This window comes from Danio rerio, chromosome 5 (genome assembly GCF_049306965.1).
Source record: "Danio rerio strain Tuebingen ecotype United States chromosome 5, GRCz12tu, whole genome shotgun sequence".
Taxonomy (NCBI): Eukaryota; Metazoa; Chordata; class Actinopteri; order Cypriniformes; family Danionidae; genus Danio; species Danio rerio.
Window position 1 is genome coordinate 9,421,833 of NC_133180.1, and position 24,159 is coordinate 9,445,991.

The following is a 24,159-nucleotide window of genomic DNA, read 5'->3' on the forward strand; positions in this document are numbered from 1 at the left end:
GCTAGAGTCAACGAGGCAACAACTTTAATCGCACGTACTTACATTTGAGAAATGGAGGAAGAAACTCATCCTGACGTCCATCAGTTACTCTTTACTGATCCTTCCTTTAACAAACGCAGATGAAGTATTCTTTGTAGCATGTAGTTTCCAGAAGTTTCCAACTGCTTGGTTATAATGCTGAGGTTTCATCTCTGGGTAGAAAATCGATAATGTCCATCTGCAGTGTGACTTCAATCGACCGGCATGTTTGTGTGTTTGTGGGTGTGTGTGTGTCTGGGTTTCTGCGTCAGAGGGCGGGGCCTCAGGTTTGAAATCTCCCGGGTTTGCACGTGCACGTGAATAACTTGGTTTCGTTCGTACGTCATGGCGAAACACCTAATGAATCGGTATCAAGGCGACTCGTTTGAAGCACTATGAGTCGACTCTTTTATAGATGAATCAACCGTTTTAAACACTGTACACTAACAGATTTAAGCCTTAGCTGGATACTTCACTTCACTTAGAGCTGTGTTACACACTACATGGAGGGGAATTTTCAAAAACCCATAATATGGGCTCTTTAAAAGCTTCCCAAATCCACATGCAGAGGTGTAAATGCAAAAATTTGGTATCATTTTAAAGAAAACCCTTTGAATTTTCATAAAACACTATTGAAAGTGTTTAAAATAACTGTATATATCGTCTGTGTTATAATAAACACCTAAAAAAAGAGGCGCTTTTTGTATTTTTTTTATAAACTCAAATTTGAAAGTGTACCTTTTAGGTTCTGTGTGGTCTAGCGTGCTGTAATTAATTTTAGTGGTTCCTGCACTTGTCTGTAATCATAGGGAAAAAAAAAAGGTCTCTACCATAATCTATGCAAAAGTTATTGCATTCCAACTGATGAGAGGTGCTGTACAAGCCACAGAGACCGATCCTTGTTTACATATTTCACTATTCTTTTGTTTGATCAAACATAATTCACTGTGTTTGGACCACCTAAGACATATAAAAGGATTACTTATGCACATCACCTCAAAAACAGAGGAGAATGGCCCTGAAGCGCACAGCATAAGGTGAGAGATGACAGCTGTCTGTGCTATCTGGGGCTGCTTATTGATCATGAATGTATTGTTTACATTTCTGCGCCATGGAAACACCACAATTCATTCAACAACTGTTTGGCATATGAATAAATTCAGTAAAAAGAACGCTAGCACCGTATGAGCACCGGCAAGAGCTTTCATTTGAGCTATAACTTGTACATGTGTCATATAAAAAAATATGAAAATGAACCATTGCAAAATACCCAGCTCGGGTATCCAAAATACTGTGTATTTAAGTGTAAATAACTTTTAAACAGTAGCATGAAAACCAAAGTGATGCATATGTGCATAAAATATAGATTCTACACCACTTAGGGGGGTCTGGTGCAACGCTAGCCCTTTAAATCTGAACGCAAAAGTCGATGACGTCACGGACCCGGTACCGGGTCCGCAGAGTTTAAGTGGTTCAGAAAAAAAATTTTTTCATTGGTGTGTTGGCCAATTTACAGGCTACGTGTCTGTACCCAGGCCTATTTAGGGTGCTGAGATGTTACGATGTTGCAGAGGACTTAATTTATTTCTTTGTTCCAACTTCCAAGTGGCCTATGGTCTACGTTTGTCATGAATAAATTATTTCAAACACATTCAAACGACTCTTTCACGAAAAAAGGCATGAGAGCTGTGTGCCTGTGCACATTTGGATAATGTCAGGCTTTAAATGGGTTCGGGCTTTTAAAAAGCTGTCAATCAAAATGTACTTGTCGGGCTCGAGCCGAATTCTGTTGCACGTTGCTCTGTTTTGTGTCGGATTTCAAAAAACTAAGTAGCTCAACACTACTGAAGTCTAGTGTCGTTTCTTTTCAACAATGTCTGCGACTCTGAACTTTTATAAAAAAATAAATTCTTACTCCTCCAAGTGCAACTAACACCGAATGGCTGTACAGTTGTTCTGCATGCGGAATCCGGAAGGGCAGGCTGCGTTACGCATAGTGCGTAAATATTATCGAACAATTATCAAACTGTAGGGGTGTCTACACTGGTCTCACAGTTCAGTTCGGTTATGATTATCATGCCATCGATTCTGTTCAATTCCATATCTCGGTGCATTGACGATGCTTTCCACACACAATTAGATTTTTTTTTTCACAACACAAGAATTTTTTAAATTAAAATCTATAAATATAATAATATTTATATGTCCTTTAATACAGCTGTCAGATATATGAACTGTATCTTTAATTTGACCTGTTCAAAGAAAACACTCTTTCTGAATGTATCAAACAAAACTCCAACACATGCACAGAAGACAGAAGGAGCATTTATAGCAAATAAACTAACGTAAATATTGAATATTAAATATAGCGCTGTCAAGCGAGGTCTTACACCTGTATGATTGGTTATTCTTCACCTGCTCAACAGAAAGGGCTGCGATTGGCTTTAGAAATGAAAGAGCCGTTCACTGATGAGTGAAGGGGGAAGATCAGAAAATGGTTACAGTCTATATGCGCATAATACAAGTTTAACACAGGTAATCCATAATAGACACGGTGGAGAAAACTCGCACCTCAGGCACGCTGGTGTCAGGATGCACAAATATTGCTTTAACAGCCAAGAGGAGAGAAAAAGTTACCTCACGAACACGCCAGCGGGTCAAATGTCTAAAGTGAGAGAGAGAGAGGGTGTTACATTCCTGTACATTTCTGTGTTGCGTAATTATTATTTATATATATATATTTTTCTCGCTAGTCTCTTTCTTTCTCTCTCTCTCTCTCTCTCTCTCTCTCTCTCTCTCTCCGTGCTCGCTTGCTCTCTACCTCTCTCCCGCTTCCACCTATACAGTGGCTCCGATTGGCTACCGCTGCCCAGCTGTTTGCCGTGCCCCCCTTGACGTCATCCAAGGTCTCCAATCCAGCCGCTGCCACCGTGGCTTAAAAGTGGTGACAGGACGCTACGCAGGAGGCCCTGAATTTCTGTGTTGTGCTGTGTGTCTGTGTTTTTTGATATATGTCTACTGTGTGTTACAATTTGGTATCTGTCCGTTATTTGTTCTCCATTTGTCTACCGTCGATGTCATGCGCATCTGAGGTTGGAGAGTGGGACAGGTAAGAATGTCGTGCGACATACATTGTGCACAAGTAGCTTGAAAATCTCTGTATTAGACACACTAGGTAAGGGGCGTGCTCCACCCACTGTACTTTTGGTTTTCCCATCAAAGATCAGCGTAGGTTAGGTAGTGCGTATTAGACGCGAAGATTCTTTTCAATAACTTCTGCATTTTTATTTTGGATAGATAGGGTAGAGATTGGGCCAAATAGATTGCTTTTGTTTTATTTATTTTTATTGTTTGGATGCCGCCCGCGTCTCATTTCTCCAACTCTCCCATATCTGGTCAAACATCTTATGTCATTTGTTATCTGTGAAATTCAATGTCTCTTTGTAAATATTCAAGAATCTTTCTATATACATTTTTTTGGCATTCATTATTATCACTATTTTTGTAAATAAAATCACGCATTGCATTTAGCTGGTCTTGGTTTTTGTCCCTCATTTATTGATGTTGTGTGGTTGCTTATGTGTTTCACCCAAAAGTTAATGTTACTCCTCTTCCCCTTTATTTAACATCTTTTAAATCGTAACAGAGGGGCAGAGATGGATTTTTACAGCATTTCTCCATAGTAGTGAAATAGCGGCTCATGTGCTGTGCCTTCTTCAGTGTCAGTGAAAGATAGTCCAGCAAACTCACAAGCAGTTGAATTGTGCATAATTATCTACCGTTTTATTTACTCGCCGTCGCCTCCTTCACCATAGTATTCTATAGCGACGTCACGCATAGGAGATAAATGACGTCAGCACGTAATAACCGGTTATAATCTTTTACTGAACTGATATCGAATTGTCCCCATCTGCATCGCAGTGCACCGAAGAAACAATTAATTTTGACACCCCTATCGAACTGTCATTATCGTTTTATCAAAAAATATATATTGTGATGATTATCGTTATTGAATTATCGCCTAGCATTATTTTAAGTAATATTCTTTAAAGTGATAGTTCACCCCAAAATTTAAATTGATCACTTTTTACTTTCCTTTAAATGGTTCCAAACCTTAATCAGTTTCTTTATTTTGTTGAACACTAAATAAGACATTTGAAAGAAAGTTATAAACTTATAAATAGGCCCACACTGAATCTGCGCGCACAGATTTCTGCAGATTTTTAGCCCATCATTAATTCTGTTTGTTTACTTGTGTAAAAGTGTGTAAATTTATATTTATTCAGTTTTTAAGTTAATTACAGTAATATTATTGAATTATATGACAATGTTTATCTGATTTATGTACAATCCAGTTTGTACAGTAATATTTTCTGTCTTTTAGTACAGGGGTTCCCAAACTTTTCAGCCCGCGACCCCTAAAATAACAATGCCAGTGACTCGCGACCCCCAATATCCTCTGAGGTGGTTATAAATACAGAAAACTTGCATGCAATGGCGCACACACACACACACACACACACCAATAGACCCAAGTCTATTCTTCGTTTAATTTTTTTTATGCATGTCAGTGCTGTAAATGGGCCAGAAAGTTTAACCTGGTGTTATAAAATCAATCTGCTGCATCTGACGCTATTGCTGTCTTTAATATAATGTAATTACCCCAGGGGTCGCAATCCAGTAGAACTAGTAAATAAGCTACTATAATAACTATAAACGACTGTTTTTTTTCTCTTCGGGTGGTTATGGATAAAATATGGTCATTCTTATGGCCTAATAATAATAAGTAGATTTTTGGAAATCAACAGGCGACCCCCCCCTTCATTGTTCCGCGACCCCTCAAGGGGTCCCGACCCCCACTTTGAGAACCACTGTTTTAGTAGATATATTATATGAGAGACTTGCTTTGTTTATCAAATAACGTGGATCTAATTGGATTTGCATTGTAAAAATTAAATAAAAGTGAAGAAGGTATTACTTTTTTTTCATATAATAAGGTTTTAATTATGATACTCCCAAAATAATTCTGCATAAATCAGCAAATTTTTAACACAAATCTGCGCAGAAATAGCAAAAAAAGTCTGCAAATTCCGTCTGGTCCTACTCATAACCATCGACTTCCATAGTATTTGCTTTTCCTTCTATGGAAGGCAATAGTTATAAGTTTTCTGCTTTCATTAAAATATATTCTTTAGTGTTCAACAGGAGAAAGAAACTCTAAAGGAGAGTGGTTGATGAAAGGATTATAACTCTTGGGTGAACAATCCCCTTTATCAGTATCAAAATGACTAGTTGTGTAATAATCAACCTTACTTTAATCTTGAAGTCCCGGACGAGACCCTTTTCCTTGTTCAGTCTGTCCTTCTCATCTTTTTTGGCCTGGATTTTTTTCCTCTGCTCCAGGAAGAGAGAAGCCAAGCTCCCGTCCAGCTTCATCATGGCTGCATCATCCAGCTCCTCGTCATCGCTGCCGTCCTCTTCAGTGGCCTAAATAAAACAAATAAGACTTTTTCAAGACAAAATATTATAGGAAATACTGCAAAAAATTCCTTGCTCATTTGGGAAATATTTAAAGACAAAAAAAAAAAAAAAAACACAAGAAGGCTATTAATATTGACTGTAGGAGATTATGTTTAATGTAATTATGTGAAGCCACAGAGTAATTTCCACTTGTGGATAATAAAGAAAGTCTAATAAAACATCATACCAAAGCATTCTGGCCCTGCAGAACCTTCATCAACTCCAACCGGAAGTTCTGATCCACTTCTTGCCCTTCCTCCATGGCTTCATCTTCCTCTTCATCATCTGAAGAATCAGAGCTTTCTTCACCCTGACATAAATTGAGAGAGATTTGAGATTTAGCACATTTGTTGATACTTTTTTTCTCTCATGGCATTATATCTTTCATCTCACCTCCTCGCCCCCCTCTTCTTCATCATCATCATCATCATCATCATCATCACCCTCATCATTATCATCATCTTCTTCATCATCATCATCCTCATCCTCCTCTTTTGGCTTTCTCTTTTTGTCATCTGTCACCACAACACCACTTTCATCCTCATCCTTGTTCGGGTCCAAAACCTAAAATGAAAAAGTTTCGAAATATCAACAAGAAGCAATACAGACCTTCTTATTTTATATTTCTTACTTTATTTATACCAATACTATAATTACTCAATGATTTGTGCAAAAATAAACAGATAAATAAATAAAAATTATAGACTAAATATTAAAGAAAAAAAAGTTACTAAAATAAAATTGTAACATGAATTAATGCTAAAGAAATATTTTGTTGAAATACTAAACAAAAAGAGAAACTAAACTTACAAAATGATTTAAACAACTTTATTAAATGTTACTGAATTACCAACACAAATGAAATAACGTATAAATTACAGGCTTAATTGTTTTTAGATGTATATAGTTGAAGTCAGAATTATTAGACACCCAGTTTATTTTTTCCCCCAATTTCTGTTTAACGAAGAGAATATTTACAGCACATTATAACATATATAACATATAACATAATAACTAATTTCTAATAACTGATTTATTTGATTTTTGCCATGATGACAGTAAATAATACTTGACTAGATATTTTTCAAGACACTTCTATACAGCTTAAAGTGACATTTAAAGGCTTAACTAGGTTAATTAGGTTAACTAGGCAGGTTACGGTAATTAGGCAAGTTATTGTATAATGATGGTTTGTTCTGTAGACTATCAAAAAAATTATAGCTTAAAGGGGCTAATAAAAATTCAAAGAGGAACTAATAATTCTGACTTCAACTAATATATATATATATATATATATATATATATATATATATATATATATATATATATATATATATATATATATATATATACATACACACACACACACACACACACTAATATATATTAGTCGTTGATCACTAGAGTGAATCTGATTAATGTTAGCTTTACATCTAAATTTCAGGCACCTGCAGAGTTAATGTGTTCGAGTTGAAAGTCAAACTGGTGAGCCGTCTGACAAAAAAGTGCCCATCTGAATCAAACCAGCAGGATGCCCTTCTGCATCTTTTACTTAATTTGAAGGCACTACTGACTACGCTTACATGGACATCTGTAATCATGAACATTTCATTCATGCCACTGTGACAAATTGGAGTACTAGACGCAAAATAGGAGTAAGGACTGGTGAGTGTTTTGGAATTGAATATTTTATATTAGTTTGGGTAGCACACATATTCTGAATGCCTTCGGCAGAATTCAAGTGAGCCATTTTAATCTAGATTAATTCCAAGATTACAGTGAAATAATTTCTTAAAAATTAATCTATGCCCACCTATAATATTTATATTATTTATATTAGTCTGGTTCTCGAATCTGATTGGCTGATAGCCGTGATATATTTAAGTAATATCAGCACCCGTACAGCCTCTTTACCCTTTGTGTATTAAGCCTGGTTTATACTTCTGCGTCAAGTGACCGGCGTAACCCACGGCGCATGCAACGCGCGTAGCTGTGCATTTATACTTCTGCGCACTGTCTCTGTTGGTCTGAATTAACACTTCCGAAACGCTAGTTGGCAGTGAGGTGTAAATGTTTCTCTGTGTCGAGTTTCTTCACTGCTGTTTTGCTTTTCCTAAACACTTCCTGGATGCACAAGTGGCTCAAACTTGCTCATTTTGAGCGACGTGTAGTTACAATTTTTGAGAGGTGCACGTCAGCGACGGCGACGGCAAAGGGCTATGCTTCAGCGCCGTAGCATGCGCCGTAGCATGCGCCGTAGCATACGCCGGCGTTTGACGCAGAAGTATAAATCAGCCTTTACTCCGCCTACATACAGCCAGCAAAAAGCAGACAAAGTAGTTCTTCAAACAAAAGGGTTTTTGAGACTCTCCATGTTTGATTTTGTTTTTATATACACAATTATGCCGTCAAACTGTTGTATAAACACATTATCACACTCGTAGTAGTGCGATATGGCTGTATATCGGCACTGGTGGGGGCACTGCGGCCTCGTGCTAACGCACGCCTCCCACCAGTGCCGATATACAGCCATATTACACTGCTACTCATGTGATATTGCTCATATATATAAACAAAGTTACCAATACTATACTGAAAAAAATATATATCACAGCAAAACAAAATACTGCAATGCAGATTTTTCCAATATCGTGCAGCCCTAGTGTGATTTGTATCGTTTCGGGACATGAGTCTATCATCACACCCCTGACAGTATGTAAATAACACTCAAACATTGCAGGGAACCAGTCATCAGTCTCTTACATTCAGGATGGAGTTCAGGGCTGCTTGTGTGAGGTGAGGACAGATGCGGCCAAACACAGTTTTACACACACTGCGAACCAGCCGACTAGGCTGAGACACAAGAGACAACAGGATCTCAACAATCACCTCCACCCAGTGCGGCTCATCAGCTGAAACATACACATTCACGCGCACACACACACACACACTCACAAAATTAGTACATAAACAAAGAACAGTCCCATTCAATAACTATTTGTTTCACTAATTAAATAATTTGTCAAAAAATATAAAAGAATGTTTAACTCTAAGCACTCTATATTTATATATTATTTATATATACATTTTTATTTTTAAGCTTTTTTTTTATTGAATTTAGATTTTTTTTCCGTAACATTTAATGATTGATTACAGTTTTTCCACTTGCTATGGGAAACACACAAATTAAACAAAATCACACAACACATGTATGTGCATTTACTATATGTATTTTGGATTTTTCTTTTCTCCATAGCCAGTTGAAAAACAATGTTAATCGAGTCACTGAATGCTATGGAAAAAAAAATTAAATGATCATAAAATAATAAAAAAATAAAATGTATTAATTTGTAAAATTTAATTCAATTTTGATAATTTTTTTTTTCATTTTTCAACATTTAATAATTGGTTCAATTAGTTTTTACTTGCTATGGGATTCAACAATTAAATTACACAAATTATACAAAATTAATCAGTATGCCTATGTATATTATATGTATTTTGCTATTTTTAATGCTTGAATTTTTTTCTCCATAGGAAGATGTAAATATAATAATGGAATCATTCAATGATATAGAAAAAAAGAAATTATCATGAATAAATTAAGATATTTGACAAGATATTTTCAAGACACTTCTATACAGCTTAAAGTGACGTTTAAAGGCTTAACTAGGTTAATAAGGCAAACTAGGCAGGTTAGGGTAATTAGGCAAGTTATTGTATAATGATGGTTTGTTCTGTAGACTATCGAAAATAATATAGCTTAATGGGGCTAGTAATTTTGACCTTAAAATGGTGTTTAACAATTAAAAACTAATTTTATTCTAGCTGAAATAAAACAATTAAGAATTTCTCTAAAACAGTGTTCTCAAACTGTGGTACGTGTACCACTAGTGGTACGTGGGCTTCCTTCTAGTGGTACACGGATGAATCAAATATGTCATATGTACATGCTACATATATTTAAATAAATTATCAAAAATGATTTATATATGAATATGATGACATAAAGCCTATATTTATGAGGTCCAGGCAACTGATAAACCTTTTTTCTTTTTTTAATTTTTAAGAACAGTAACCTTTCATTTTTAACTTTTAAAAGCACATTTTAATTAAAACGTTCTTAATATTAGGAACTAAAATGCCTCGTTTTTGAACTGTACAGAGCTTTAGCTGCTTTACTGGACCTAATACGCTACTGTATTTCAATATTGCTCATTATGGTGGTACTAGCAAAGACAACTTTTTTCTAAGTTGGTACTTGATGAAAAACGTTTGAGAACCACTGCTCTAGAAGACAAAATATTATCAGACATACTGTGAAAATTTTCCTGCTCTGTTAAACATCACTTGAGAAATATTGCAAAAGGGAAAAAAAATCTAGTTTTTTTTAGGTTTCTTTTTTAGTTTTATATATATATATATATATATATATATATATATATATATATATATATATATATATATATATATATATATATATATATATATATATATATATATATATATATAAAATAAATTTTAATAAAATAAATTGTATTTTTTTATTCTCATTTAATTTAATTTTGATAAGTTTTCCATAATATTTAACAATGAATTATATATATTTTTTAATTGCCATAGAAAAATAAAATCCACAATTAAATTACACAATTCAAAATAAAATACACAACATTTATGTATATTTGTTACAAGTATTTGGCCATTTTTAATGCATTAATTTAATTAAGTTAAAAGAAAAGCAACAATGGGATAATTGAATGTTATGGGGAAAAATTTGCTACAGAGAAAAATCCTTAATTAAATTACACAAATTAAACAAAAAAAATATATATATTTATTATATGTATTTTTCCATTTTTAATGAGTGGATTTTTTCCCAAAGCAAGAAAAAAAATGGAAAAGAAAAAAAAATAATAACAAAAATAGTATATAAAAAGCTTAGCTGTTTTACATGTGGCAAAAACATTTTTTTTTAATCACAAATCTAAAACAGCAGTCTTTAACTGCAGAGAATGGCTTAAACTCACTTGCTTTCTTCTTTTTGGATTTCTTAGCCTGAGCTTTCTCCATGCAGGTCTGCAAATCCTTCAACAGGTCCAAACTTTCTTCTGGAGACTGAAGTGAAGACAAAAACATGAACATTTCTGACTTGATCACAACAAACAGCCTTCAAGACTTTCTAAAAATCACCCCACATACAATCCAATATATTCATCCCCCATTCAATCCAATATATTCATCCCCCATTCAATCCAATATATTCATCCCCCATTCAATCCAATATATTCATCCCCCATTCAATCCAATATATTCATCCCCCATTCAATTTAATGTATATATTTGAGTTGGAGTTATTTCATTGTATTAATTAGTTAGTACACATTTCTTTTTATTTATTTTATTGTGTAAAAGCGTGACAACCTACATTCACATTTATAGATTTAGTTAGATGCTAATTTTCTGATTGACATTATAAGAATCTCTTCCATGTTCAATGCTTAACCAAAAACTTTTTTAAATTATCTAATTTTTATTACATGTCATTTTTTTTTTTTACTCATAGTACCGCATTTCATTTTTCATATTCGTTTACATGATCAAATGTCAATTTTGTTGTTGTCAATTCAATTTTAATTACTACACAAGCTATATTGCTTTCATTTATCTCTTTAAACCAAATTTGAATCATCTCATTTAAGTCAATTTTGTGTTGCTTAACTAATATTACATTATTTAAACAATTTTATTAAGGTACTTATTTAAATCACATTTGCTTGTATTTTAGAGTATAGGGGTTTATTATTAATATTTAATTAACAACAAATAATTTATTAAACTATATTTAATTATTAATAATAATAATAATACATTTTATTTGCAATCCACTTTTCTTAGACTCAAAGTGCCACAAGACGAAATACTAACAATACAAGGCAAGCAGAAACAGCACAACAATAAAAAGATGCAATAAAACAATAACGCCTCAATCACATGGGGCTTCAGCTTCAATGCTTCACATTCACTTTGAATGGGTGACATCAGCCGTTGCAGAACTGCATTGTGGATCCATCGGCGCCGCTTCAGTGGTTTTGCTTGCTGCAGAAGTTGGTACTTTCTTAACTTTAAGCGCTGACATGGGCGTCAGCCAATCAGATCGCTGTATGCAAATACACAAGCTCAGACAGTAGCTGATTGCTGACTAATTTCACTGGCTGACACTGCTATGATGATCGCGTCAGCCTAAACTTAAGACATGAACTCTGTCCAAGCGTTGACGCTGAAGCCGCATGTGAATTGGGTGTAAGATTACAGTATGGATGTTTTTAAAATCTCAGTATTGTTCGGTACCAAATTCCAGTGTACTGACAACACTATGTGGGATTCAACTGAAAAAATGTTTCTGAAACCCTGATCTACTGATCAAACAAAATGAAGGCTCAAACCGTGAACATCTGGATCCCAATGAGCAGGAACAGCTGCTGGAAGGCCGTGTGTTCGGGTGAGGATGCTGTCTTTGCCTTTTTTCTCAAAGCCTCCACTGACTCCAGCACACTGAACACAAGAACACACACACAAATTAACCAAAAAACATCTTCGTTCGCTCCTTACTATGGCTGGGCATTTAAACGCACTTGAGTAAATCGACTGATGTAGTTGTCATGCACATATTGTCAGCAAAGCAGTTGTGTAACATTTCTGTTTTTGTGTAAACAGCCACGCAAACAGCTGTCATTATTCACAGAACAAATATCTCAATGCCATTCGTTCATTTTCTTGTCGGCTCAGTCCCTTTATTAATCTGGGGCCGCCACAGCAGAATGAACCGCCAACTTATCCAGTACGTTTTTAAGGCAAGGCAAGGCAAGGCAAGTTTATTTATATAGCACATTTCATACACAGTGGCAATTCAAAGTGCTTTACATAAACAAGAATAAAAGAAACACGTAAAAAAATAAAATAAAAATAAAAACAAATAATAAAACTGATTAAAAAACATAAAAACAGGTAAAATGTGATATAAAAGAATGAAGAAGAAGAGAAAAACATAATAGTGCAATCTGCACTTTTACACAGCGGATGCCTTTCCAGCCGCAACCCATCTCTGGGAAACATCCACAAACACTCATTCGCACGCTCTCATACAGTACGGGCAATTTAGCCTACCCAATTCACCTGTACTTCATGTCTTTGGACTGTGGGGGAAACCGGAGCACCCGGAGGAAACCCACGCGAAGGCAGGGAGAACCAGCGACCATGAGGTAACAGCACTACCTACTGCGCCACTGCTTCGACTTATCTCAATGCCGTTATCTGCTTATTAAATTGACTTTAATTTTAAACATGACTTTGTGTAGCTTGCCAGTGAACTAGAGCTCTGTGTAGTAAATGCTGCTCCATAAGAAAGCACCTGTGGGAAGTTTACTAGAACTAGCTTTACTGACAAAATGTGCATGAAAATTGTCTTCAATTAATCACAAAGCCCTACTTTTTTCACTTTGACATTTAACAGGTGATAATGTGGGGAAAGCGTCATGCTTCTGTTGTGTTTTGCAGGAATGTTCACCTGTCCCAGCCCTGTCTCTGCTCTGGACTGAAGCTCTGAAGACTCTTGACATATTTGTTCTGGTTGAGCAGCATGGAGGCGAACTGAAACACACTGTAGATCCACATGCTTCCGTCTGCTTGAACTCCCACAATCCTCCTGAAGTTCAACCCCTGCACCTCCACTGATTCTCCCAACACCATCATTGAGTTTAGGGCCTGTAGGAGACTGAATAAGACGACAGATACACTAATAAAGTGGATTTATTATTTTTTCTTCTGACAACTGGCTTTTTGTCCACATGGGTTTGTTTTATATCCTTGAAGGAGGAAATATTATGACAAGGTTTTAGCCGGTGTCAGATTTTCTTGTTGCCATTAATTGCTAAAAGCTTTTATCATGAAATACGGTATTATAACAATATTGATGCCAAAAAGGATTAGTTTAACAGGTTTAATAAACAAAACTTATGCCAATAAAGGTTAGTTTAACAGGTTTAATAAAAAAAAAAAAATACTTTGAGTGCTGTGGTATTATAAATACAATTACTGGCCACTTTATTAGGTACACCTGTCCAACTGCTCGTTAACATACATTTTTAATCAGCCAATCACATGGCGGCAACTCAATGCATTTAGGCATGTAGACATGGTCAAGACGATCTGCTGCAGTTCAAATTGAGCATCAGAATGGGGAAGAAAGGGGATTTAAGAGACTTTGAACGTGGCATGGTTGATGGTGCCAAATAGTTTCTGAATATTTCAGAAACGGCTGATCTACTGGGATTTTCACGCACAACCATTTCTAGGGTTTACAGAGAATTGTCAGAAAAATAGAAAATATCCAGTAAGTGGTATGCAGAAGAGCATCTCTGAACGCACAGCACTACAGCAGCAGAAGACCACACCGGGTGCCACTCCTGCCAGCTAAGAACAGGAAACTGAGGCTACAATTCACACAGGCTCATCAAAATTGAACAATAGAAGATTGGAGAAATGTTGCCTGGTCTGATGAGTCTCGATTTCTGCTGTGACATTCAGATGGTAGGTTAAGAATTTGGCATCAACAACATCAAAGTTTAGATCCATCCTGCCTTGTATCAACGGTTCAGGCTGGCGTGGTGGTGTAATGGTGTGGGGGATTTTTTCTTTGTGCCAAAGAACAGTGTCAAAGAATTGTGTCAACGCAACAGTATTGTTGGTGACCATGTTTTTGCCTTTATGACCACAGTGTACCCATCTTCTGATAGTCACTTCCAGCAGCATAACACGCCATGTCAGAAATCAAATAATCTCAGACTGGTTTCTTGAACATGACAATGAGTTCACTGCACTAAAATGGCCTCCACAGTCACCAAATCTCAATCCAATTGAGCACCTTTGGGATGTGGTGGAACGGGAGATTCGCATCATGTATCTGCAGCCAACTAATTTGCAGCAACGGTGTGATGCCATCATGTCAATATGGACCAAAATATCTGAGGAATAATTCCAGTACGAAGGATTAAGGCAGTTCTGAAGGCAAAAGAGAGTCCAAGCCGGTACTAGTAAGGTGTACCTAATAAAGTGGCCGTTGAGAGTACATGTTAGAAGTAAATAAAAGTCAAGCAAATTAAATTGCAAAATGACAACCAAGTACAATGAACATTTTATAATAAAATCTCATTTTTAAAACTTAATGCATTTAAATTTACGGTGAGTAATAACATATTAATATATAAAAAATAAAAATAAAATGTTTTGGTTATTAAATGTTAACAACTAATAAAATGTTGTCCTTTTTTTACGTTTTAATTAACTTCAACTTATTAATATGGTACATGATTGTGTCTTTTTAATGTGTTACTAGCAATTAACATACAAATAATTATAAATCCAACTCTATTTTTGTACCCCTTCCCCTTTCAAACAAAGTGTGAAGGGGAAGGGCTTCAAAATTTACCCCTAAAAAATGGGACAGAAATACAGCACCTTCACACTATTGCAATCTCTTGCTTCATATAAGATCAGATGATCGCAACTGCTGGAGTGATTCCAGTTGTGTTACTTTTTGTCATTTATCTTCAGGAAATCACTAAAGGCATATATTAAGTTATCATAACAATCTAATGTGGCAAAAAAACAACATTAACATTATAGCAGACACTGTCAAAAGCTCATTCCCAGCCCCTAGACTTTTCTGACAGGGTATTCGAGTGTCAGAATGTTGTGGGACTGCTAAACAGGAGTACTATTATGGATTATAGTTAGCAAAATTTAGCGTAATTAATTTTAGCGTTTTTTTATTTAAGCATGACTGTAAAACACGAACACAGTTATGAATATATAAAAACAATTTTGTCTTAAAAAATTCGTAATAATTACAAAAAAAAAAAAAAACTAATTTATGCATCTCCAGACTTCTGGGTGCAGCTTTGCAGCAGCTGTGGTTATATATTCTGGGAAATTTTCTTACCCCTTGGTTTTGAGTGTGGTCCTGAAAGATCTCTTTCGAGAGCTATCTAGCCCTCCCCCTTAGCTCTACGCCATCAAAATAAAGAGAATTGGGACACCGCTACCCCTTCACGTTAACACGCAAAACGAGGGGTATGGGGTAAGGGGCAGAATTAGGATTGGGCCTAACTAAACTACAAACTAAGAAATGTTTCTGTAGCTATAATTAGAGTAAGTTTGAATAAATTAAATGATATTGATAAATTGATAAAAATCTTCCTGTACAGAGTACAGAACAAAAGTCCTATAAATAGTCACAGAATTTCAAAGTCGTAGGCCAGATTATCATGTGAACACTTGCAAATAAATCACCTATATAAACACCACTGCTAATAAAACAATCTAAACATTCTTAAGACACAGTTTAAATAATAAATAATAAGACGTCTTTCTCGTCTGCGTTTGTTTTGCCCCTGTGAAAATCAGCGCATGCCCAAACAGAAACTCCCATATTTATGCAATTTTTTTTCTTTCCCTCCCCCAACACTCCCATCTAAACAGAGCTGGACTCACCCACTTTCCTGACTTTTTCCAAACTATAAGTCTGAAAATACCCTGCTGAGACGGGGGAGTTTCATTGCCCTATATTTACTCCATAAATATTACTGTTTAAAACAAAATCCACTCTATAAGCTTAATAAAAAAATAGAAAGATTTTCCTAAAAAAAAAAAAAAAAAATGACGTTACAGGTCTTCGGTCACTTTTAACCGGGATGGACACCAGTGTATAATGAACAATCCATGAGATATGTTAAGGTAAATGTCATTTCAACATATTCTGAGGACACTTTTTGATTTAATTTAAAATCAAATTTTAAAAATAATTGAAAGAGATGAACAAAATTATTAACCAAACTCAGACCTGTAGAAGCCTGAAACGACGGCGGTACGTGTTTGCTGATTGATGGGTACTGATAGAGCCTGTGTGGTTTCTGGGATTTCTGAGGTGGGTTTTTTCACCTCAAAGAAGGCATGGAAGAAAATAAACCTGCAGGAGAAGGACACAGTGTCACAATGCCATTGGTTTACAATATTATAGCAGCCATAGAGGTCATGTAGAGAGAAATATAAAGATGAGTTACCTGACCACCTTCATGACAAGAGCCTCCTGTTTTTTAATCTGTTGGTTTTCCACAATGAAAGTGAGACGAGGAATGATCCATTTACGAAATCTGGACACACAGCTCTCACTCCTAAAGCATGACATAAAACGAAGCGTGAATGTACTGTGGGGAATACAAATGTATGTAATCAAGTTTCAAATTAACAATAATACATATAACTAAAAAGTTATTTTCTTTGGTTTTGCTTTCATTCAAAACTCTATCAGGAGTCTCCTGGTTTGGGTTCTGAAATTTCCTACAATATATTTCGTAATAATAAAGATTTTTTGTACTGGACCCCAAGTAATCATTTATATGATGGAAAAAAACACAGCAAATTTATTATGTTTATTTATTAAACCATATAATTATTTAGTATTGGTTTTTACAAGGAAACCACCAAAATTAAAAATGTATAAATAAAAATCAGCCAAAAAAAAATTTTAGTGTTTAGTGTGCTGGTTTTACTCTCCCTTTATTGATATCATATTAAGTCAAGTGGTTTTCACACTGAACGCAGAAAGCTCTGTGCAAAAAAACTATTAATTTAAATGGCTTTTGGTGCTTAAGGGTAATTAGTTATTATATACAAGTACAACTTAAATTACCTTATATCTTTTTATAAAATAAATAATAATTATAACCATTACAGAGCATTTTTGTTTTTTTTGGCCAAGTGCGCCCAGAATTTTTTATTATTATTTGATGAAAATATATTCATACATTTTATCATAGCAGGGTTTCTGCAGATATCATAATGTGAAATTTAAGACTTTAAGACCTTTTTTAGACCATTAAGTGTTAAATTTAAGACCTGTACCACAATATCAAAAACGTGCATACACATCAAGAGAAAATGCAAAATCATACAATTAGTGGCAGAATAAATGTATTCAAATTGAACAGTATTGAAGACAGGTTAGATGCATCATTGAACTACAGAAAAAACAAACAAACATCCTAAGGCCGATAAATACTTTCGCCTGGCGCCACATACCGCACCTCCGCTGACTGCGTGTGCACCTCAAACAGACTAATTATTTTAGTCCAAACAAACTAATTATTTTTATAATCTATTATATTGATTATAAAGATTTTTATAACCATTCTAGATTTTTTAAATCAAACTTTGATGCATCACTTGCTTTTGTATATATCTTGAACAGTTCTCCCTATTAAAAGTTAAATATTAATAGGTTGCTCTAAAATTATATTTTTTTATGGAAAGAATAAAAGCAAAAAAAAATAATAAAGTACACTTACTAATACTGACGTTTTTTTTTATTATTTTGCCAACTTAATTCACACATTACTGTCTGGCTAGTTTCTGTCATCTACTTATAAGCAGGGCCAGAAGGAATCTGCGGACATTTTTTGCTATTTCTGCGGAGAATTTTGGTAAAAATCTGCGGATTTCTGCGGAATTATTTTGGGAGTATTCAGCGGAGTATCATAACTAAAACCTTACTATATTAAATAAAAAGTAATAAATTACTGAATAAAAACTGAATAAATTCTGATTTACACATTTACTCAAATAAATAAACAGAATTAATGAAAGCCCAAAAATCTGTGGAATTCTGCGGAAAATCTGCTGAATTCTGCACGCGCAGATTCCGTGTGGGCCTGCTTATAAGCTAAAAAGGCAATAATCGTCCAACCATTATCAACAATAAAGCCTAGTAAAACAGGGCATCAGTATCTTGTAAACTGATAGGTTCAAATATTCTTATCCAGTTATCAAAGAAATAATTTGTTCCTTAATTATAGTTTTGTAACTATTAAATTGTTTTAAATTCTAAATTGTAATTTAAACATGAGTGAAAAACCTATGAATGGTGGAGAAACGTGTTCTGTATACGTGTACCTGGGTCTCCACTTTTGCCATGGGCTCTTTTGATTTTAACAAACTTATGCCTCAGGTTTTTCCAAACTGTTGCAATTTCTAGCAAAGAATTATTGTACATCTGGTTACAGGGCTGATAGTGGAAAAAATTCCTGAGCCTGAACTTTTTTTCCTTGCCCCTGAGGTGAGTAGGGGTGGGGGTACTATGTATGCAACGCACTTTTAACACATAACTTGTGGGCCCCTGGGCCCAAATATATTAACAGCATATGTGTAACCCTGATCATCATTATTGTCAAGTGGCTCTTTTTAGACACATGCCAGTAATGTCAGTGACACATGCCAGTGTCAGTGATCTTGTGACATGTGCCAGTAGGTGTCAGTATAAGCACGTTATAAGCACATTAATCTTTAAGTCTCTTTGCTTTAATATTTAAAAATCATTAGGCAAATGACACCTGTTATCTTACATGCATATATGTTATGAGTTTTCAACATGCATTTTATTATAACTTTTTAAAGGATATTATTTAAAATACCTTAAAATGAAAATAAGTTAAATAATAAAATAAATGAATGAATTAAAAACATAGAGAAGTCCGTATTGTAGGGAACAAAGGAACTGCCAGGATGCAATAATATACAGTACAACAGATAAGTGTAACCCCTCCCATACATAAGCATGCCACAATAAATTTGACTGACATGTACTGTCAAATGACTATATTACGTACGGAAGTATGACTACGAACACATAAAATAAATGCGTTTAAATTAAAACATCGTGGAGTAGCTCAGCAAATAAACTAACTTGCGACGCGATAAATTAGGTTAAAAGTCGCGTAATGATTAAATATGGTTTTGCTCGTGTTAATTAATGTCTTAAGCTTCGCCGGGTGTCGATGTCACTGCAGTGACATGCAGCGCGACACTCTGAGTGACACAGGTCACTACACATGCCACTAGCGAGTGACACATGACAGCAGAAATCCGGACGTGCCACCGGAAGTGTCACTACACATGTGCCAGTGTCATCTGTACGTCAGATGTCATGTCACTCCATGTTAAAACTGCTACTGTGAATCGACAGAAAGCGCATAATTTTGGTTTTCTTTATTTTATAAAAACGCTGTAACGTTTTTTGATGTATTACTCGTACTTTGTGAGCAAAAATGACAGATAACTTTAAATTGCTCCCACTGAAAAAATGCAAGTGATTGCTCTGGCGCCTCGATGTCCTGCAAGCTTTTTATAAGCAAACTATGCACCTAATAGCACACATTCTTTAACGTTTAAGCTACCATTGTTTTATACTTGAACTGTTTTATATATTTTATTTTAGGCAAGTCGTGATGATCTGAGAAGGCAAACTGATCAAACAGACAATGATGGTCTTCCGCTGGGCGCTGTTCGTTAAAAAAAACTTATTTTTAACGAATAAAAAATGCTCCAAACGTTTTTCTAAATAAGCTGAATAAAAAACGAAACTAAATATAAACACTTTGCCATTAGGCTACATACAAAACTGAACTATTTCATAGCTGAAACACTAAGTTGTTTAAGGAGAAGGGGGAAATATATTTTTGTCCCGTCTATTGCTTCACCGTTATTTCGAGAATAAACCCAGCGTAAATATGCAGATGTCATTCCCAAAACATATCAGCGTATATGTGCCGAAAACGAAAGTTTCATACAAATTCTGAATGGATTATAGCCTGGAAAGTGCAAAGCACGCTCCTCTTATTATCACTAAAAAGCGTCACTAATCTTAGTTCATAGAGATCTCACAAAGATCCGTTATAATTTATAAAGCTCTCTAAATTACACATTCTTTTATTTACATGGCGTCTACACTCAAAAGATGATTCACGAGCACACAAAATGGCACTTAATAAAAACCAATCCGGCGCTTTCAGCAGTGAGTGAATTCTGTGAATCTAGAGAAATGACAGATCAATATCCGTGAACCTGATTTTTTTTTTTTCCCCGCAGCCACAGTACGCCGGAAATCCGGCGTGGTGCCGGAACGCTATCACCCCTGGGTTAGCCCTATGAACACGCATGAACGTATCATAAAGACGTCTGTACAGTCATACCTATTTCAGAAAAAAGTGATTCATATTCAACTCAAATGAAAGGTGGCGCTGCACAAACTGTTCGCTCATGTCTCAAAACATTTCATGTGCTCCAAATTCGTGTCAAAAAAATTCTCCATGAAATACAGATTTCGTGTCGCGTGCGCCCAAAGTGAACCACCGCAAAAACAGTGATGACGTCACATTCGCCGCGCACACCAATAAGCTGATTGGCTATTTCATGTTTATCGAAACTTAAGATTTCGATTTTTACATTTTAGACTTGTTAAGACCCTGCGAAAACCCTGTATATTCATATTGACCTAATTCTAAAATGCTGAAGTGCGCCTGTTTTCGCGATTGTCTTAGAACTTCCGATTCAGTCGCCTATGGGAGAAATGACTAGGAATAATAAACGGCAGAAAACTGTCAAACTACTTGCTCTACAAACAAGTGTTTGCATGACTATACAGACCAAGTAGAATAATATAATAAGCAAATATCAATTTGCAACATCAAGCAGCGTACTGAGCAGTTTTTAACGTCAAAAAATGACTGGAAGTGAATGAGATCGGAAGTCTCAAGCCAAAAAGTTTCAAATGGCAGCGCCCACTCGTCGGCGGAGAATAAGGTGAATAGAACTAAAATAAACAAACATAATGAGCAAAACATTTAAAAGAAACATTTCAATTCTGCTTCACTCGCAAACATAAACACTAAACAAAATGTACAATTACGATACAAAACTATAAAAATAAAACATTATTTTTTATTCTTTCATTCATTCGCATAATTGTTTCCTATTTTTTGTTTGTGGGGTCTATTTGGGTTGAGATAAAGGTAATGCTATGATTGTTTACATAACTGGATTCCATTATTATGCTGTATGTTTAAAACCAGCAGATTATACTGGATGTCACGCCATGTAAAGTAGCTGCTTAATTAAAAAAAATAATAAAAATAATAATAATTAATTGCAAAAAAAAAATGTTGGCATTGAGGGGGAATAGGATCAGGAAAAGGTCCACGAGCTGAGATTCAAACTTCGGGCACTCAGAGTGCTGTTGTGCTACATGTCAGCATACTAACCACTGGGCTATCAGTGCCGACAGCTCATTTAGCAATCAAAAACTAAATATTTTAATCATTTAAAAATAAAATGGCCTCCATATAAAAATCCTAACATTATTAAATAATGACTGGCGTTGCCAAAGTTAGTGAAAGTTTGCATTTTTAAAACAAAACCTCAAATCTTGACGTCTTTACAGTAAAAACACATCATAAACTCACTCTACTGCTGCCTCCTGGTTTCCTTTCTGTCTGCGTGTGCTGAAGTCCAGGCAGTTCTCCAGCTGGGGTTTGCAGAAGGCCTCAATCAGCCAGTCCACGTACCGCTGCACCGCAGACGGATGCATGTTCTCCAGGGCCTTCCAGTAGGACGGGACCACAGGATTACCCTGGTTAGTGAGCTGTGTGAAGCCGAGCACCACGACCAGCTGTTTATCAGGGTCTGTGCAGCTCTGCATGAACTCCCCGACATACCCCGCCATTTCTGGAGCAAACTTGAATCTGTCTGGCATCTGAAGGGAGAAATGCAGAATAAACAGGCAATGTTGTGACCACCGTTGGATAAGGTACTTCCAACAAAGTAATTATTTATTTAATCATGTAATTAGTATTCAAAAGTACTTTTCTAATTAAACGATGCATGAAATAGCTATTTAATTACGTCACTTTATGCTGCTTAAAGGCACAGTATGTAATGTTCACCACTAGAGGGTGCGTATTCATAAAGTCCTTTTTTTTAAGATTTATTTTTGGCCTTTTTGCCTTTATTAGATAGGACAGTATTGAGACAGGAAGCAAAGTGGGAGAGAGAGGGGGTAGGGAAATGTCCTGACGTGCTATTACACCATATGTCGGCGCGCTAACCACTAGGCTATTGCGCCAACGCAAAGTCTGATTTTGATGACGGCCTGACTGAATGTGGACTGAGGGGAGTTGTGGTCTTCAATACATTCTATGAGACTTCAGCATTTGCTCATCAACATGATTTCTGCAGAAGCAATTGCTGAGAACAAACGAGATGCAGCATGAAATCAGCAGAGCTTTTATTGTGCCTCAGTCCAGCACTTCCTGTTCTTCAGCTCGTGATCATGAGGCTCTGTTTTATCGGAATAAACACATTATAGGCTTCAGTTTTAATGCTGCTCTGTGCAGTTGACTAAAACACAAAACATATTAAAGCATTGGTTCTCAACCTTTTTCACTGTGGGGCCCACTTCTTTCTCCAAACAATTTTTGAGGGCACACCTGTCTGACATTTTCGCTAAAATCTTTGTATGAAAAGCTTGTTTAAACCTTTATTTATAAACAAATATTATATGATGTTATACTATATTATAAAAATAAATATATTACATTTATAGGTATATATTATACTTATAAGTATATAGGTAAATATATATATATATATATATATATATATATATATATATATATATATATATATATATATATATATATATATATGTGTGTATATATATATATATATATATATATTATTTTTATTTTTTTACATACGGCAAAAATAAACTCAATTTGAGCGAAACTTGGCCTTTTTTGGCTTCAATTGATTTAATTATTTAGGTTTTAATGTCATGTCAGCAGCATTGGCTATATTCATGGCAAAAAACATATTCTAAATATACAGTATATAATCATATCAGTTTCTTAACAAACATGCATTGTAAAAAAACAACAACAAAAAACATTAAAATAACAACACTGAAGAGTTATATGTAATATTTTAGTTAGATTAAAGATAAATATTCTAAAACTGCTCCAGAAGGCACCTTTTCAAACATTCATTCATTTTCTTTTCGCCTTTATTAATCCGGGGTCGCCACAGTGGAATGAACCATCAACTTCAAACCATCAAACATCCAGCATATGTTTACGTAGTGGATGCCTTTCCAGCTGCAACCAATCACTGGGAAACACCCAATCACAACAGACAATTTAGCTCACCCAATTTACCTATAGCGCATGTCTTTGGACTGTGGGGGAAACCAGAGCACCCGGAGAAATACCCACATGAAAATGGGGAGAACATGCAAACTCCACACTGAAATGCCATATGACCAAGCCGAGGCTCGAACCAGCGACGTTCTTGCTGTGAGGTGATCGTGCTACCCACTGCGCCACCGTGATGCCCCCTTTTCAAACATTTCACTTAAAATTTTTCCCGAATAAAAACGTTCTTTAATATCATTTAAAAATACACAGTCTATTAAAATATGTTTTATCGTCAAAAAAATTCTTACACAAGTCACAAATAGGTTTTTCTTCCCCTTTCAATAAATATGCTTGCATTAGTCTTGAGCGTTTTGGCTTCAATTAAACATTTTTATATTCAAGCATTTTGATAAACATAACCTGTTTTAGGTGAATAGTTTTACTCAGGGCTTGACATTAACTTATTTAAACACCAGCCACTGTGGCTAGTAGACTTCCAACATTGATAGCCACTCGCCAGTTTCGCCACTCATGTTGCTTC

At 35.3% G+C, this 24,159-nt stretch overlaps 1 protein-coding gene across 3 annotated transcripts in view; it reads right to left on the reverse strand.

Annotated features, from left to right (window-relative positions):
* Positions 1-24,159, reverse strand: part of mybbp1a (MYB binding protein (P160) 1a) — a 57,080-nt gene that overhangs the window by 16,634 nt on the left and 16,287 nt on the right. For all 3 annotated transcript variants that reach the window (XR_012405747.1, XR_012405748.1, NM_001002042.2), the window contains 10 exon segments: positions 21,891-22,180; positions 16,659-16,769; positions 16,439-16,564; positions 13,106-13,312; positions 11,985-12,093; positions 10,569-10,656; positions 8,302-8,450; positions 5,932-6,102; positions 5,726-5,848; positions 5,332-5,505 (listed from right to left, as the gene is read on the reverse strand). Coding sequence is in view for 1 of the 3 variants with exons in the window: in NM_001002042.2 (NP_001002042.2) it covers positions 5,332-5,505; positions 5,726-5,848; positions 5,932-6,102; positions 8,302-8,450; positions 10,569-10,656; positions 11,985-12,093; positions 13,106-13,312; positions 16,439-16,564; positions 16,659-16,769; positions 21,891-22,180 (1,548 nt within the window). In the remaining 2 variants the exon portion in view is untranslated.